The sequence below is a fragment of the Thunnus maccoyii genome, chromosome 13 (genome assembly GCF_910596095.1).
Source record: "Thunnus maccoyii chromosome 13, fThuMac1.1, whole genome shotgun sequence".
Taxonomy (NCBI): domain Eukaryota; kingdom Metazoa; phylum Chordata; class Actinopteri; order Scombriformes; family Scombridae; genus Thunnus; species Thunnus maccoyii.
In genome coordinates, this window is record NC_056545.1 from 8,761,510 (window position 1) to 8,777,036 (window position 15,527).

The 15,527-nt window shown below is 38.4% G+C and overlaps 1 protein-coding gene across 4 annotated transcripts in view; it reads left to right on the forward strand.

Moving 5' to 3' along the window:
- Positions 1-15,263, forward strand: part of grk6 (G protein-coupled receptor kinase 6) — a 75,414-nt gene extending 60,151 nt beyond the window's left edge. Inside the window, exons 1-10 of one of the 4 annotated variants that reach the window (XM_042430381.1) lie at positions 926-959; positions 1,746-1,886; positions 6,549-6,739; positions 6,824-6,861; positions 10,083-10,172; positions 10,327-10,535; positions 10,874-11,011; positions 12,376-12,513; positions 13,655-13,789; positions 14,687-15,263. In XM_042430381.1, coding sequence (XP_042286315.1) covers positions 1,779-1,886; positions 6,549-6,739; positions 6,824-6,861; positions 10,083-10,172; positions 10,327-10,535; positions 10,874-11,011; positions 12,376-12,513; positions 13,655-13,789; positions 14,687-14,737 — 1,098 coding nt within the window. In that variant the 5' untranslated portion in view covers positions 926-959; positions 1,746-1,778 and the 3' untranslated portion in view covers positions 14,738-15,263. Of the gene's footprint in view, positions 1-925; positions 960-1,059; positions 1,110-1,745; positions 1,887-6,548; positions 6,740-6,823; positions 6,862-10,082; positions 10,173-10,326; positions 10,536-10,873; positions 11,012-12,375; positions 12,514-13,654; positions 13,790-14,686 lie in introns of those variants that run through there. The other 3 variants (XM_042430380.1, XM_042430379.1, XM_042430378.1) reach the window with 3 other exon arrangements.
- The last annotated feature ends 264 nt before the right edge of the window (positions 15,264-15,527 follow it).

Here is a 15,527-nt window from a genome sequence, read left to right on the forward strand (position 1 = left end):
TAAAACATTAAATAAAAGGGGGCTACAGCATAATACAACAAGATACAGGATATACATACAACTAAACTTCATGGGGAATATTTACTAAACTTAGCAAATTACCGTCGCTGCAATTTTTTTATTTAACAAAGTATTTATGATACTAATTTTACATTAAACCAGCCCTATTTTAAAATGCTTTTTTCGAGCAAAAACATATCTCTGTCCTCATAAGCCACAGAAAAGCGAAGAAGAAACAGTATCCTACTTCCATTTCTGCAGTGGCTTCCTGATATTTTATTTATTGGGAGCAGATTACAACAGTTTCAGAGAGAGAAAGGTGGTAGATAGCTACGTCTCTTCTTCTTCCTCTTCCAGTGAAACGCCGCACTACTGCCACCATCATGTTTTGTCAGCGATATGACGGCGTTTCTCCAAAGCTCAGTTTTCCACGTACACACACTACAACGCCAACGTTTTCAGGTTTACACAAGTTTGCCTGAACGCAGTAATTTATTCCACAGATGTGGAACGAAGGACTAAAAGTCACGTCAGTGTAAAAACTAGGGTTGTAGTTTGCTGGTCGACTGGTCGATTAGTTGGTCGATATGCTCTCGTCCGACTAAATTCTCATTGGTCGAATAATCTCCGTGTTATTTTCATAAGGAGAAAAGTGCTACATCAACAGCTTTCCAGGATTAATCCATTATTTCCTGCGGCGGGAGGGACAGACTAACAAATTACCTGTGAAAACAACGGGGGTGTATTCAAAACACCCCCGTGTTTTTCACAACTTTGAACTCGCCCAACCTAACGGAGACTGTTGGGTCCAACTGTACTCAACGTTTACTGAACGTTTACTGAATCTGTGTTTCTCCATAATGTCACAACGAGAACCCCCACCAGATCAAAAAAAATGTAATATTTGATTTTGATTTGAAATCGATAGCGTTTGGGAGTCTCTGAGCAGCGCTGTTCCGGTACGTGAGTCAACGTCTGTCGTTGCCTGGGAAACCACTGGTAACGTAGCTCCGTTAAGGAGTATGTTTGCGTAGCGAGTAGGAAAGAGCGAGGGGCAGAGAAGTGACGGTGGATGCGAGCGGAGCAGAGGAAAAGGTCGTTAGTAAATTGTCAGTCTGGCAGTAAATGTACAGTACAGACTACAGTGTGTCAGTTAATAAATGCTAAAAAGTCACGTCTGTTGTTTCCCCAAGTGCTGGAAAAGTAAAGAGGGTTAGTTCCAAAGTTAGCAACAATGGGTTAGCATAACCTGAAGATGCTAAACAGAGAAATACAGAACAGAGAAATGTGTGGCTGCCGAGTTTACTATGCACTCTGTCCCATTACATCACGATTTTAGTCGACCAAGATTTTCTTTGGTTGACTATAGCCTTAGTAAAAACCAGGAGGATTTTGTCCTTTAATCATGTGCGAGTCTCCCTTTTTGATGTGCTGAGCCGCTGTCCCGTTTCTTACCTCAGAATTAGGTCATTTACAATCCCCGTCTTGTTTTAGCCCCCGATGCTCTCAGAAATGTGAAGTCACAAGATGATTGGCGATAAAATAGTCTCTGTTTTTATTCAGAGAGCGTATTGTTTTATTAATCCGTCTGTTTGTACGTATGAATGGATATGGAAATTCTTTAATCATGTGAACTTCTTTCTCTGCTCGCTGACATCGTGATTTACTTTACTAAAAAAAAACATCACTACAACATACAGAAGTGAACAGAATAAATACATGTTTGTCTTTCCTGTACCTGCCAGGTGTGTGCGTGTCAGGTACGGGCCACAGGGAAGATGTACGCCTGCAAGAAGCTGGAGAAGAAGAGGATAAAGAAGAGGAAAGGAGAGTCCATGGCGCTCAATGAGAAACAGATCCTGGAGAAAGTCAACAGCAGATTTGTAGTAAGTATCTTGTTTACAGTTTGTCTGCTGTTGGACGAGGGGAGGACGTTTCTCATCGTTTGTTAACATTAAAACAACAAAAAAACCCCAAAAAGTTCCAGGTAAATGATGCAAATTGGACCCATGATGAATTAAAAAACAAGGTGTCATTTGAAATGCAGTTTTAACACACGAAGAAACATCAACAACAGAGGGTTTTTTTTGTTGTTTTTTATACTGTTGCATGTAAGCCTGCAATGATACGTCGATTTTCTTGAGTCCTCTATGACAGTAAACTGAATCTCTTTGCTTTGTGGACAAAATAAGACATTTTAGTTTGCATCTTTGGGAAACAGAGATCAACATATTTCACAATTTTCTGGCATTTTATAAACCAAACGACTGCCGGTTAATCAAGAAAATAGTAAGTAAGTAAGTAAACTTTATTTATAAAACCAGAGTTACAAGGTGCTTTACAATGCAAATAAAAACGAGAGAGAAATAAAATAGAATAAAAATAAAAAGTGTAACAACACATAACATCAATGTCACAGCCCGGCTCATAGGCTGCGACAAAATATGGGAAACCAGATGAGTTTTTGCAACTTAGGATAAGTGTTTATTTACAAAATAATAAATGAGAACGGAAAAACGTGGAAGTCAGTAATCAGTAATGTAGGCATGTGTGGATGTGTGTGTGTGTGCGTGTTGGCAAACAAAAAAAACAAAAACAGCCGTGCCGCGCTCGTAATGGAAGAGGCGTGATGAAGGAGGAGGAGAGAAACTCTGTAGAAGGCCAAGCTTTATAGTCACGACCGCACCGGGCCCAGGTGTGGCTGCAAGACAAAAGGAAACCAGCAAACGGAGCGCAGGAGCACCTAGTGGAGCGGAGGGGTCATCACATCAATAAAAACAGTAAAAGCATAATAACTACACAGAAGTCAGATACAACAATAAAAAACAGTGAAAGCAATACAGAGAACAATCATCAAGTGCTTAAGAAACAGAGTTTTTAAGAGCTTCTTAAAACTGTTGACTGACTCAGCATTTTTTATTACTAGAGGAAGACGGCTCCAGAGGGTGGGGGGGTCACCCTTGGTCTTAAACCTAGATTTCGGCACAGATCAGCAGACCTCAGTGTGTCTCACCGTGGTCAGGGGACACAGTAATTCAGATATATAGGTTGGGGCCAGTCCATGTAGCACCTTATAGGTAATTAAAAGAATTTTAAAATCAATTCTACAAGCGATTGGTAGCCAATGTAGGTTGGTCGACACTGGTGAGATGTATTAGTGTATTAGTTAACAGTCTGTTTGCCGCATTCTGGACCAACTGGAGGTGAGACACAGAAGAACGACTCGTCAATCAGTAATGAAAATTGTTGCATGACTCTGACGTTTTGAGTTATACATAATGATGAATAATGAATGACTGAAAAGGAGAAATGCAGAGGAGGAAATAAAGGACTGAAAACTAATAAATCATCTGCTGAGTTAGATGGTTTTTATGTCTCCGCGCTAGTAACAGCCGATGCTGGAGGCATTACGTCTTCAGGTTGTCCGTCTGTCCCGTTCTCCTGAACGCAACTCAGGAACGCCATGGGGGAATATCTTCAAATTTGACACAAACGACCACTCGGACTCGAGGATGAACTGATGAGAATTTGATGGTCAAACAAACTAATTCACTTCTTTTAAATCTCTTCTTAAAACTTTTCTCTTTGTAAAAAGCTTTTGGAAATGTTTGATATATGCTTTTTCTTTTTATAAAGCACTTAACATTAAGAAAAGTGCTATATAAATAAAGTTTATCATTATTATTATTATTATTATTATTATTACAAAGGTCACAGGTCAAGGTCACTTTGACCTTACAAAACGTGTTTTTGGCCAAGAGTTCATACGCTAATTATGACAAAGTTTCACACAAATGTCTAATAGGATAAAATGATGAAGTGATGACATTTTATATCCAAAAGGTCAAAGGTCAACTTCACCGTGACATCATAATGTCCTGGCCATTATTCAACACCATAACTCAGGAACAGGAGGGGAGACTGTGACCATATTTCACATTTAGTCGTTATTTTTACATTTTAGTCGATTGTTTAGATCTTCTGCGCTGCCGGATGAAGATGTGTGTGTGTGAAACATCCACGTTTTAGTATTTGTAGCTTCTTCGCAGCAACATCCACATCTGAAGCATCGTCTACCGTCATGGCTACAACTCTGTGTTCTATCAGAATCAGCTTTATCGTCCAAACATGTGATCACATACAAGGAAAATACACTTTATTAACATGAAACTATCAGAAAATTTTATTTCTCTCATTCTCTCGCTTTGTTTTCTCTACCGCCGCTCCCTCCCTCTTCATTCACTCACTACTCTCTCAATACTTTTTAAAAAGAAATCATGAAGTTGAAACAAAGACTATGTCCTCCCCTGGTTCTGATATTGATACTAGAGTACTTCCTTGTTTTATGAATGAAGCATGGCACACGTTGAAGCAGCTGTGATGTCTGTACGATGGTTTCAAACGGGAACTTTTTTAGCACCTTCAGAAACTAAATTAAGTTCCTTCAGTGGAAGCGCAGGTTTCGTCCTTGAGCTCCTCGAAATGTTCTTGCAGTGGAAACACTTTGCTGTCGACTTCCTGACTTGTTTTTAAAACAAAGCCAGAGAAGAACAGAAACGACCTGACCTTTATTTCCTGATTGTTTCATGGCCGCCTTGTTTTGAACAATAGAGAGAGAAAAAGAGAAGAGAGACTGCAAACGAGTTGAGAGCACGAGCAAACGAAGAACTGAATGAAAGAGAGAGAGGGAGTGATGGTAGAGAGAACAGTGAGTGAATGAGAGAAATAAAACTATTTCTCTCATTATAAAGATTGTTTCATGGCGGTTATGTTCTAAATCAGAAATAAATAACCATCAAACACTCCTTTTAATTTCTCTGTATTTCTCCTTTTCATTCATTCATTACATCTATAACTCAAACATCAGAGTCATCAGCAGTAAAGAACACCATAAAGACTGCGTTGTCGTCGTTTCCTCATATGTTAATACTCATTCTTTATACACGTCATCAGTCCAACTTGCATCATAATTTACATGCTTCTCCAGATGCAGTGGAAACACAAACGGGGACTTTTAGTTCCTGTTTTAGTTCCTCTGGTTCCAAAATTCCTGGAACGTTGTTGCCTCCGTCCACCTGTTTTTATGCAGATAATTTTGTTTTTTACGCAATGAAAAAACGTTAAAAGGAAACGACAGCAATTTCTAGAAAATAAAAATGTCAGATTAATGATGATATTGCAGGAACTACTTCAACTTCTCCTTTTGTTTGTTTTCCTGCAGTTCAGTTGCGCAATCTTCTACGAACAAGCAGGAAAAAAAACCTCAAAAAAAAAAGACAAAAACATTACATGAGTTGATAAAAGTGACACACATAACATTTACATATCTTTAGAGACATGCTTTAGGACAGAACATACATGCATGTGTGTCATGTGTACTGTAAGCCTCTTTCTGTTCATGCAGCAGTGATACAGGACGTGCACCTGTTTTTCTCTGCTGACCTCAAACCAGCGGTCTGCAACACGCGCACCAATTATTCCGTCAGCATTACGTAACAGTGTCGGCATCCTGCGCCGAAACCTACAGACGTGATGTTTGTTTATGGAAACAGATGTGAGTCAAACAGAGCGCTATCGATTAATCAATCGCTAGAAAATTAATCAGCAACTACTCTGATAATAGAACAATCGTTTTGGTGATTTTTGTTTAGCAGAAATGCCAAATATTTGCTTTTCTGTGTCATAAATAAATCATAAAATCTTTTTTAAACAAAATGATTAATCTATTAATTAACATAATAATCAGCAGATTAATTGGTCATTTTTTACTTTTCCTATTGATAACAAATCCTACAAAAAAAAAAACAACACCACAGGAAATAGTGTATTTGTTGTGGACTATTTTTGGTCTTTTTATGGGAATTGTTGACAAGAGGAGAAATGTAGATTATCACCAGATTTATTCCTTAACATGAATGTTTCAGAAGATGTGATTGTTCCTTTCAGGTGGCTTTTCTTTCCTCCAAAAACAGCCAATCATAGCATTTATTAAGTTTTTTTTTTTTATATTTCCCTCTCATCTTTCTCTCTTTGTGCGTCAGTCGGACGTGATGTCTGCGACATTAACAACTGCTGTAATTAAAAGACAACAAAGAGGTTTGTTCGGACTCCGGTTTGGTTTGATTCTCTGCCAGATGATCTTCGTTCAGCTTATTTGATTTGGACTCTGGTCAGCTGGCTCGTCGGTGCTCCCAGGCCTGACGAGTCCCTCGGGGCTTAACATGGCTTCGATGTCAAAACACACAACTTTATTTAAAAGATCTTAATGTCTTTTAAGTTTTGGCAGCAGGTTGTGTTTTTAGTTGTGGGGACGTGCAGGCAACAGCATCGTCGTCGTCTTCAATAAAATAGTTGTAAATGTCCATCAAAAGATCCCAGAAACACATTAATACATAAAGATTCAATTCACATAAATATAAAACAGAGAAAAAGCAGCAAATCCTCATATTTGGGAGGCTGGAACCAGACAGTGATTAACATAAGGTTGTTGTTGTTAAATATTGACCTGCAGCTTACATCATTAACACATGCCGCTCCTCTGTACGCAGGTGAGTTTAGCGTACGCCTACGAGACGAAGGACGCCCTCTGCCTTGTGTTGACCCTCATGAACGGAGGAGACCTGAAGTTTCACATCTATCACATGGGCGAGGCGGGTTTCGACGAGAAGAGAGCCGTCTTTTACTCTGCGGAGATCTGCTGCGGTCTGGAGGATCTGCACCGAGAACGCATCGTCTACAGGTGAGAGGACGCTCGAACCTCGCCAGACAGACATGTTCCTCTTCTTTCTCTCGCTCACCGTCACTCTCGTTCTCCGTCACACAGGGACCTGAAACCAGAGAACATCCTGCTGGACGACCACGGTGAGTAGTTTAAAGAGAAAGTCCCAACTTTTCTATGAAAGACAGTTTTATCACTAGTTCCTGCTAAGTCCACAGTTCTGCTTCTGTGCGAAAATGTATTCAGAAGTTTATCTGAAGCTTATATGCACTCACAGCGCTCTCATAGCATCATTTTTGGCTGCAGCAGGCAGCTGTTTTCAGAGTAAAAGCTGTAAAAAGCTACTGTACACTACCTGCTCAGCACCAAACAGCAAACAGACACAGTTAGCTGTAGACTAGCTGGTGAACATAGTGGAGCATTTAGCAGCTAAAGAGCCAGATATTTCCCTCAGGAGTTGGTAGAGAGTAAAAACAGAGCTAAAAGAGAGTGAATATTGGACTTACATTCACCAGGTGGACAGAAACACGACTCCACATGAATGATAATGTTGCTCCGTAACTGCTGGATGTGGAAATAAACAACTGTTTGCTAACAAGTTCAACATATGTCACATGTGTGTTGTGTTCACTACTTGTTCCTGCTGAAAACTAGTAGACAAAAACATTAGTCAATGCAGGTTTAATTAAGTTGCAATTTATGGAACATAGAATCTTATTAATTGTTATTTATTCATTGTTTAAATTATAATAAGTCACTGAAAAAGTCTGTGATGATTTCTGTATATTTATATTTTATATATTTAGAGCTGCAACAATTAGACAATTAATCTGCAAGAGTTTTGTTGATTGTTTAAGTAATTTTTTAGGCAAAATTGTCAGAAGTAAATATAGTTTTTTTTTAGTCTTCTATGGTAGAAAACTGAATATCTTTGGGTTTTGACTGTTGGTCAAGATAAAACAAGACATCTGAAGACGTTACTTTAGGCGTCTTTCACAATTTTCTGATATTTTATAGACCAAAAGATTCATTGATTAATCAAGAAAGTAATTGTTTCTTGCAGCCCAACATGTATTCAGACTTAAACGTCCTTTTCATGATGTATTTTGAAGATATTATGCATCATATACAATATCTGATCGAAAAACATTTACCTAAAACTTTATTGTCACTCTAAATCAAATTGCGTAACCAGGCTCAAATTGACAACAAGCAATAAACAACAATACAAAACAAACAGTAACAAAATGGCCAAATAACACACAGAACAGTCAAATAGCAGCAGATGAATCTTCCAGATCAATATTACATTCTTTACATATTATAATTATGCAGAATGAAAGACTGTAAAGCTTTTCTTCTGGATTGAATACAGAGCTTTGAGAAGCTTCTGGCTGTAAAAGACTCAGGAGTTTGTTTGAGATCATTTCCTGCTGTGAGCCACCAGAGGGCGCTCTGACTCCAGCTGAACCCAAAAGCTTTCTGCAGAGGAAACTCACCTCTGGCATCATTGTGCTGAAGAGTTTTAATAACACACAATAATGAAACCTCATTAAAAAGTGATTAAAATCCCAGAAACATGCAAGAAAGCAATTACTGTTTTGAGCTGATGTGATGACATAAAATTAAAAACCTTTTCCCTCAAGACCAGCTGATAAAGCCACTTGTTTAGTGAAGATACAGTTGAACAGAACATGGTTGGAAATAATACAAAATATAATCTGTTATGTATGAACAGAGAAAGACACATAGCTGCAACAAAACTGCAAAACATTTAAGTGATTATTTTTTAAAAAGGGGAGTCCAAAAACACATTGTTGTGTTGTGATGGTGAAAATTAAACCGGCACAAGACACAGAAATATCTCTTTGGGGTCTTTATTCTGAACAGGAAAATTTGGTGTTCAGCTAAGATTAAAAAAAATAATAATAATAAAAGCTTTAAAATAAAACAAGCAGAAGGTTTTCTGCTGTAATTGCAGGACTCTCCTCTATCCGCTGTAACACTTAAACTTTTTCTAGTGGCTTAAGGTGAGACACCAAGGCTCTTCACTGTCTTCTCTACAGTCGTAGTATCAATAACCATGAACTGCTGGTGTTAAATCACCCACTGCCAAATACTGCAGAAACATGTAGGCTAGTACAAAAGAGTGCAAAAATAACTATAGAGGCTCATCCCTATAACACACAGAGACCACAAAGTCACAATTAACAGTCAAACATTCACAGTTGTGAATCTACAATGAATGTGTGAACTAAAAGACACACTGACTCATCTACTGACCTCAGGTTCCCCACACGACTACGCTCTATAAACTGTCTGCATGTCTGTCAACATCCAACAAATACAGAAACATCAGCGTACAACATCTTACAGTTTGTAGGTATCCATTACTCCGTTAAATGTGTATCAGTGCCATCTGGTGGCGTTAATAGCTACAGTCACGTTTTCCCACCCAGCTACACTTGTTACACATGTTTTACCTTTAAAACTCTCAGTGCGAGTCGCCTCCACTCAAAAATGTCTTTTCTTTCTTTAAGCAGCTGAAAACCCATCTGTTCAGTTTGGGTAGTTATGTGGTATTTTATATTTTGTCCGCTCTCCCTGTATATTTTATCTGGTGTCTTTATTTGTTCTGATTTTATTTTATTTTGCTTTTTGTTCCTTTACTGTTCTGTTTTCTATCTTTCCTGCTTTGTTTCTGTCTTTCTTTCTTTTCTAAATTTTTTCCCTCTTTTTTCATTTCACTCTTCTATTTTTTTTTTTTATTGACTAAAGAGAATATGAAGATATTAATACTCCTCATTTAAAACAAATCTGCTGAAAACACAGTTGTTGGTGATAAGAACCAGAACTTATAAGTAGAATTAGACTTAAAAACTTAAAGATCCCCTTCAGACACGGTTATTAAGACAATAATCTGCTTGGAACAATAATGTGTGTCTGATATGGTTTAATTACCCCTTTAAAACCCTTAAAATGGCATCTACCCCTCTCTCATAAAAAACCCAGAATCTACGGATATGTAAATGTTGTTCATTTCAATAGAAGATGTGTTTGTGCGCTGAAGGCTTCAAGTTTCCATTAACACTTGTGTAAGTTGAATACTGGACCAGGATTGGCTCCAAACTAGTTGTGATGTCACAAATCCTGATTGTAGGTACAAACCTTAAACTCAGATTTTCAGTGAGCTCATCAAACATCCAAATAAAGGAACAATAAGTAGAAAAACAACACATTTTTGAGTGGAGGTGGACTTTAATGCCGATCTTACTGGTTAGATGCTGATACTGAAAAAATGTGAAAGACTCTTTGCTTTTTCTTACATCTTAGAGACATTTTTTATATGTGTTTGTGTCTTTAGGCCACATCAGGATATCAGATCTGGGTTTAGCAGTTCATGTACCGGAAGGACAGACCATCAAGGGCCGTGTGGGAACAGTAGGATACATGGGTAAGTGACCTTTGACCTCTATCAACAACAGTTAATTCTCAGCTGCGGTGGGAGTTTGGATAAGTGGGAGAAACGTCACGCTCTAGCATTGTTTTGAGAAGGTTTTAGATTCTGTTTTACACTCACCCGTCTCCTCTCCTCTCCTCTCCTCCAGCTCCGGAGGTGGTGAAAAACGAGCGCTACACCTTCAGCCCCGACTGGTGGGCGCTGGGCTGCTTGCTGTATGAGATGATCGAGGGTCAGTCGCCCTTCCAGCAGAGGAAGAAGAAGATCAAGAGGGAGGAAGTGGAGCAGCTGGTGAAGGAGGTGAAGGAGGAATACTCCAGCGTGTTCTCCGAGGACGCCAAGGCCCTCTGTAAAATGGTGAGTGGATATATGAGCTGTTTTTTTGTCCTGACAAGTACATTTGTCTCGCATTTGTTTTGGTCTGTAGCTCCCATCTGCTCAAACTGCATATTTTAACATATTCCAATGATTTATCTCAGCGTTTAAAGGGACTTACTGTATAAAAATGTTGACTGGCTGTGGATGCACCTTCAGCAGGGAAACATGCAGAGCGCTCTCCTCTAATTCAGTTTTGGAGGCTGAGGCAACAAGCAACCCTATTGTGTCATATAAACGCACCTGAACACCTGCTTTTTCTTCTTCCTTGTGTCTTCTTCTGCATCTCCTGTTGTTTTTAATGATTTTTAACCCCCCAGCTGCTGGCCAAAGATCCTGCAGAGAGGCTGGGCTGTCAGGGAGGTGGAGCCTCAGAGGTCAAAGCCCATCCCATCTTCCGCTCCATCAACTTCAAACGCCTGGAGGCCGGCATGCTGGAGGCGCCTTTCATCCCTGATGTAAGTCCACAGGATATGATCTCAGACATCAAGTTCACAAAAACTGATCTCAGGAATATTTGTGCTGCAGAAAAACTGGAAACTTGGTGAGAAAATAACACAGAAAAAAGCAGAAACATAAATCAGCGATGACAAGACTGATATCAGTTTCATCTCTGTGTACTGAGATGTGTCCAGGATGTCATTATCCAACAAAGACTGGAAACAGAAATAGAAATTGCTAGCCTAGCTCCATCGAAAGAGAAGAAAATACACCTTCCAATAACTCTGAAACTGTTTTATTTACATGTTTTATCTTGTTTATTTAACATTTAGAAGTAGAGAACGAGACACTGTGGTTTAAAAACAAGTTAACTTATGTATTGAGGCTTCAAACCTATTTTACAGCAGACATTTTGACTTGTCATCAAAGTACAGGTGTAACTTATAGCATCAATGATAGCACAGGTGTAGATAATAATATTAGCATTAGCACAGGTGTAGCTAATAACATTAGTGTTAGCACAGGTGTAGCTAATAACCACAATGATAGCACAGGTGTAGATAACATTAATGATAGCACAGGTGTAGATAATAACATTAGCATTAGCACAGGTGTAGCTAATAACATTAGCGTTAGCACAGGTGTAGCTAATAACCACAATGATAGCACAGGTGTAGCTAATAACATTAGCGTTAGCACAGGTGTAGCTAATAACCACAATGATAGCACAGGTGTAGCTAATAACATTAGCGTTAGCACAGGTGTAGCTAATAACATTAGTGTTAGCACAGGTGTAGATAACATTAATGATAGCACAGGTGTAACTAATTAAATTAGCGTTAGCACAGGTGTTTCTAATAAAATCAATGATAGCGCAGGTGTAGCTAATAACATTAGCGTTAGCACAGGTGTAGATAATAACATGAATACTAGCACAGGTGTAGATAATAACGTTATTGTTAGCACAAGTGTAGCTAATAACATCAATGCTAGCACAGGTGTAGCTAATAACATCAATGAATAAATCTTCCAGCGAAAAAACAAACAAGCAAATTTCACAAAATGTCAGAGTGTTCCTCTAAATAAGGAGCTGGAAACATCTTCTTCACAGGAAGAGGAAATAATTAATCAGATTAATAATAATGTTACTGAGGTTCGTAACGCATAATTAACCTGCACAGTCTCAGTATAGGACGGATTCCCCTCAGTGTAACTATGTAGCTGCAGAGGGAGTTTAAATCTGTATCTAAACAAATAGAAGTTTTGTTTGAGGGGTTTTTCTCAGAGACACTCTTCTTGTAAAGTCTCTTCTTCGAGTGTTTGCTAAGCAGCAGAAATGTAAACATGCTGAAGTCGTGGTTTGTGTGTTTGTGTGTTGCAGCCGCAGGCCATCTACTGTAAAGACGTGCTGGACATCGAGCAGTTCTCCACAGTGAAAGGAGTAGAGCTGGAGCCGAAAGACGAGTCTTTCTACAGCAAAGTGTCCACAGGCAGCGTCTCCATTCCCTGGCAGAACGAGGTGAGAAACACGGATTCATGAACACATGAACAGATACTGTATACACATGTGTGCCGTAAGAATAAACTGTTGTTGCTCTTAGAGCTGCAACGATCCACAACTCTTTTGATAATCGATTTATTGTTTTAGTCTCTTTTTTTTTTTGAGCAGAAATGCCAAATATTTTCAGGTTGCAGCTCCTCAAATTTGAGGATTTTAAGCTTTTTCTGTTATATATGACAGTAAACAATAAAATCTTTGAATTTTTATCATAATAATCCTTATTTAAAACCCCAGTTACAAAGTGCTTCACATATGGAAGCAAATTAAAATATAAAATCATTATATTTAAGACAAATAAAACAAATTCTAGTGTAAGAAAAGCAAGAGAAAATGTAAAAGAAATAAAAACTGAAATAAAGTACAGTTCACAGAAAATAAAAACTCAAGAATCGCTGTTAAAAGAGCGTTAAAAGTAATTATTAAAATCTTAACATCAAGTCTAAAACATCCTGGGTTTTTGACTTTTGATCAGACAAAACAAGACATTTGAAGACGTCACTCTGGGCTCTTTTTCTGATGTCTTACAGACAAAACTATAAACAATTAATCAAGATCAATAATCTGCAGATTAATTGATAATGAAAATAATTATTAGTTGCGGCTCGAGTCGCTTCTGCTCACTTTAAAATCCATTAAGACCAAAGACACCAACCAGCAGACATCATTCAGATAAAAACTGTTTACAGCCCATAAAGTCCAATTAAAATCACATTTGAATCCTTTTTGCAATCAAAATGTATCTTTTTAAAAATGTATTAATAATAATAATAACTACAGAAGCAGACATTTAAACTTTTAAATCACTTCTCAAACAAAAATGACCTTAATTTAATTAAATACTGCACAGTTTTATTTCCAACATGTCTGAATCTGTTTTATTACTACTGTTGTTTTTATTTTTGATTTATTCAGTTTCATTTTATTTTAATTGTCTGATTTTACTGCCTAATTGTAATACTTTAATGTTTTAACCATGTAAATCACTTTGTAACGTTGTTTTGAGAAGTGCTGTATAAATAAAGTTTATCATTATTATTATTATTATTTGGAGGTTGAAGTCTCTCTCTGTGTGACTGAAGTTTGGTCTTTTCTCCCGCAGATGATCGACACCGAGTGTTTCACCGAGCTGAATGTTTTCTACCAGGACGGGACGGTTCCTCCTGACCTGGACTGGAGAGGACAACCGTCTCCTCCCCCCAAACAGGGACTCCTGCAGCGGCTGTTCGGCAGACAGGTTGGTGGAGTCAGTCTCACAACCATTATCATCCTGTTACTGTGCTACATCTGTAATTTAATTTATTTTTGTGGAAAAATCATACCCGACACAAATTTTTCTATATTTTTCATACAGCAAACTCACAAAAACAGAACAAGATAAACACACACAAAATACAATATTAATTAAACCTGCCATTAAACCTCCATTAATTTATTTTTTGGGCTCTTTGCTGACAGTGCTACAAGCTGTAAACACAACATTGATATAATCAACTTACAAAGCAAACATTAAACATCCAGCAGACACAGAGAGACATTAGTTTACTCTTTTTAGCTCTATTTTTGGTCTCCACCATCTCCTGAGGGCAATATTTTGCTCTTTAGCTGCCAGGGGGGAGTTTCGGGGAGATTTATCTCTGAAAAAAGCATCCTGCGTCTGACACTGATGCCTTCAATGACTCTTCTGTTCTGTTCAGTTTGCGTTTTCCGATATTTTGGATCTGATTCAGCTCCAACATGTACGGATGTATTTGAAAAAAAGAAGTGAAATTCTGCTACTATAGTTTGTTTACGTAGCCTCCGGAGCTGGAGGAAGCTTCCTGAAGCTGACCAATCAGAACAGAGCGGGCTCATCAGGAGGCGGGCCTTAAAGAGACAGGAGCTAAAACAGCCTGTTTCAGACAGAGGCTGAACTGAGGGGCTGCATAAAGGACCAGTAGAAGATAAATAAGGAGTTTTTAACTGGAAATCATGCAAAGATATTCCAGTAGAGCCCCAGAATATAAACACAGACCTGGAAATGTGTCCTTTAATGGTCAGAATGAATGGGAGGAATGTTATTGACGGGTTTTCCTTTAAAGAATCAAGGAGTGAAACTGAAACGTTGACAGTGACTCTTTGTCTCTTTTTACAGGACTGCTGTGGTAACTGCAGCGACAGCGACGAGGAGCCCACCAGGCTGTGACACACACACACACACACACACACACACACACACACACACACACACACACACACAGGATCTCATTTGTTTACAACTTTTGCACATTTGTATTTTTAAAATAGTACTATCTCTAAATGTCAGAATGTATATTTTCAGCATAGCCATAATGTTTAATGTTATTTAAAAGAAAAGTGTGAAATATCGGACGCGTTCCAAACCAGGAGACGAGGACGGACAGAAAATGAGTAGATTTTTTTTTTTGTTGTTGTTGTTGTGTTTATTTTACTGTTTGTTGTCCAGGGAAGGCTTTGCTTTCACTTTTCGTCCATTGTTACTGAAGCGGGAGCTGCTGCGAGCATCTCCGCCGGAACAATCGCCTGCTGTAAAAGTGCCTTGCTCGAGGGCACCGTGACAGTGGTTATAAGGGAGGACTGAGCGTTCCGCCATCTCTTTACCCACTTTGTCCAGGGAATCAAACCAGTGACTTTCAGCTCATGACCTCTTTTCTTTATCCACCATCCATTCTGCTGTGACCAACTTCACTCCAGCTCTTTTAATTCTTTTAAAAGTGTAGTTTTTGTTTTGTTTTTGTTTGCTCAGACACAATGAAGCTGTCGACATCTGCTGATATTTTTATATCAATAACAATTATTTTTTATTTCTTCGTCATGGATTTCTTGAGACAATCGACTGATTACGTCCGAGCGGCTCCAGTTACTCTTGTCAGTTCGGGGATGTGACTGTTAAGAGACTGAAAGAAAATGAATCCAGAAACTTTTAAGCTCTGATTATAAGTTGTAAGTATTTTTGT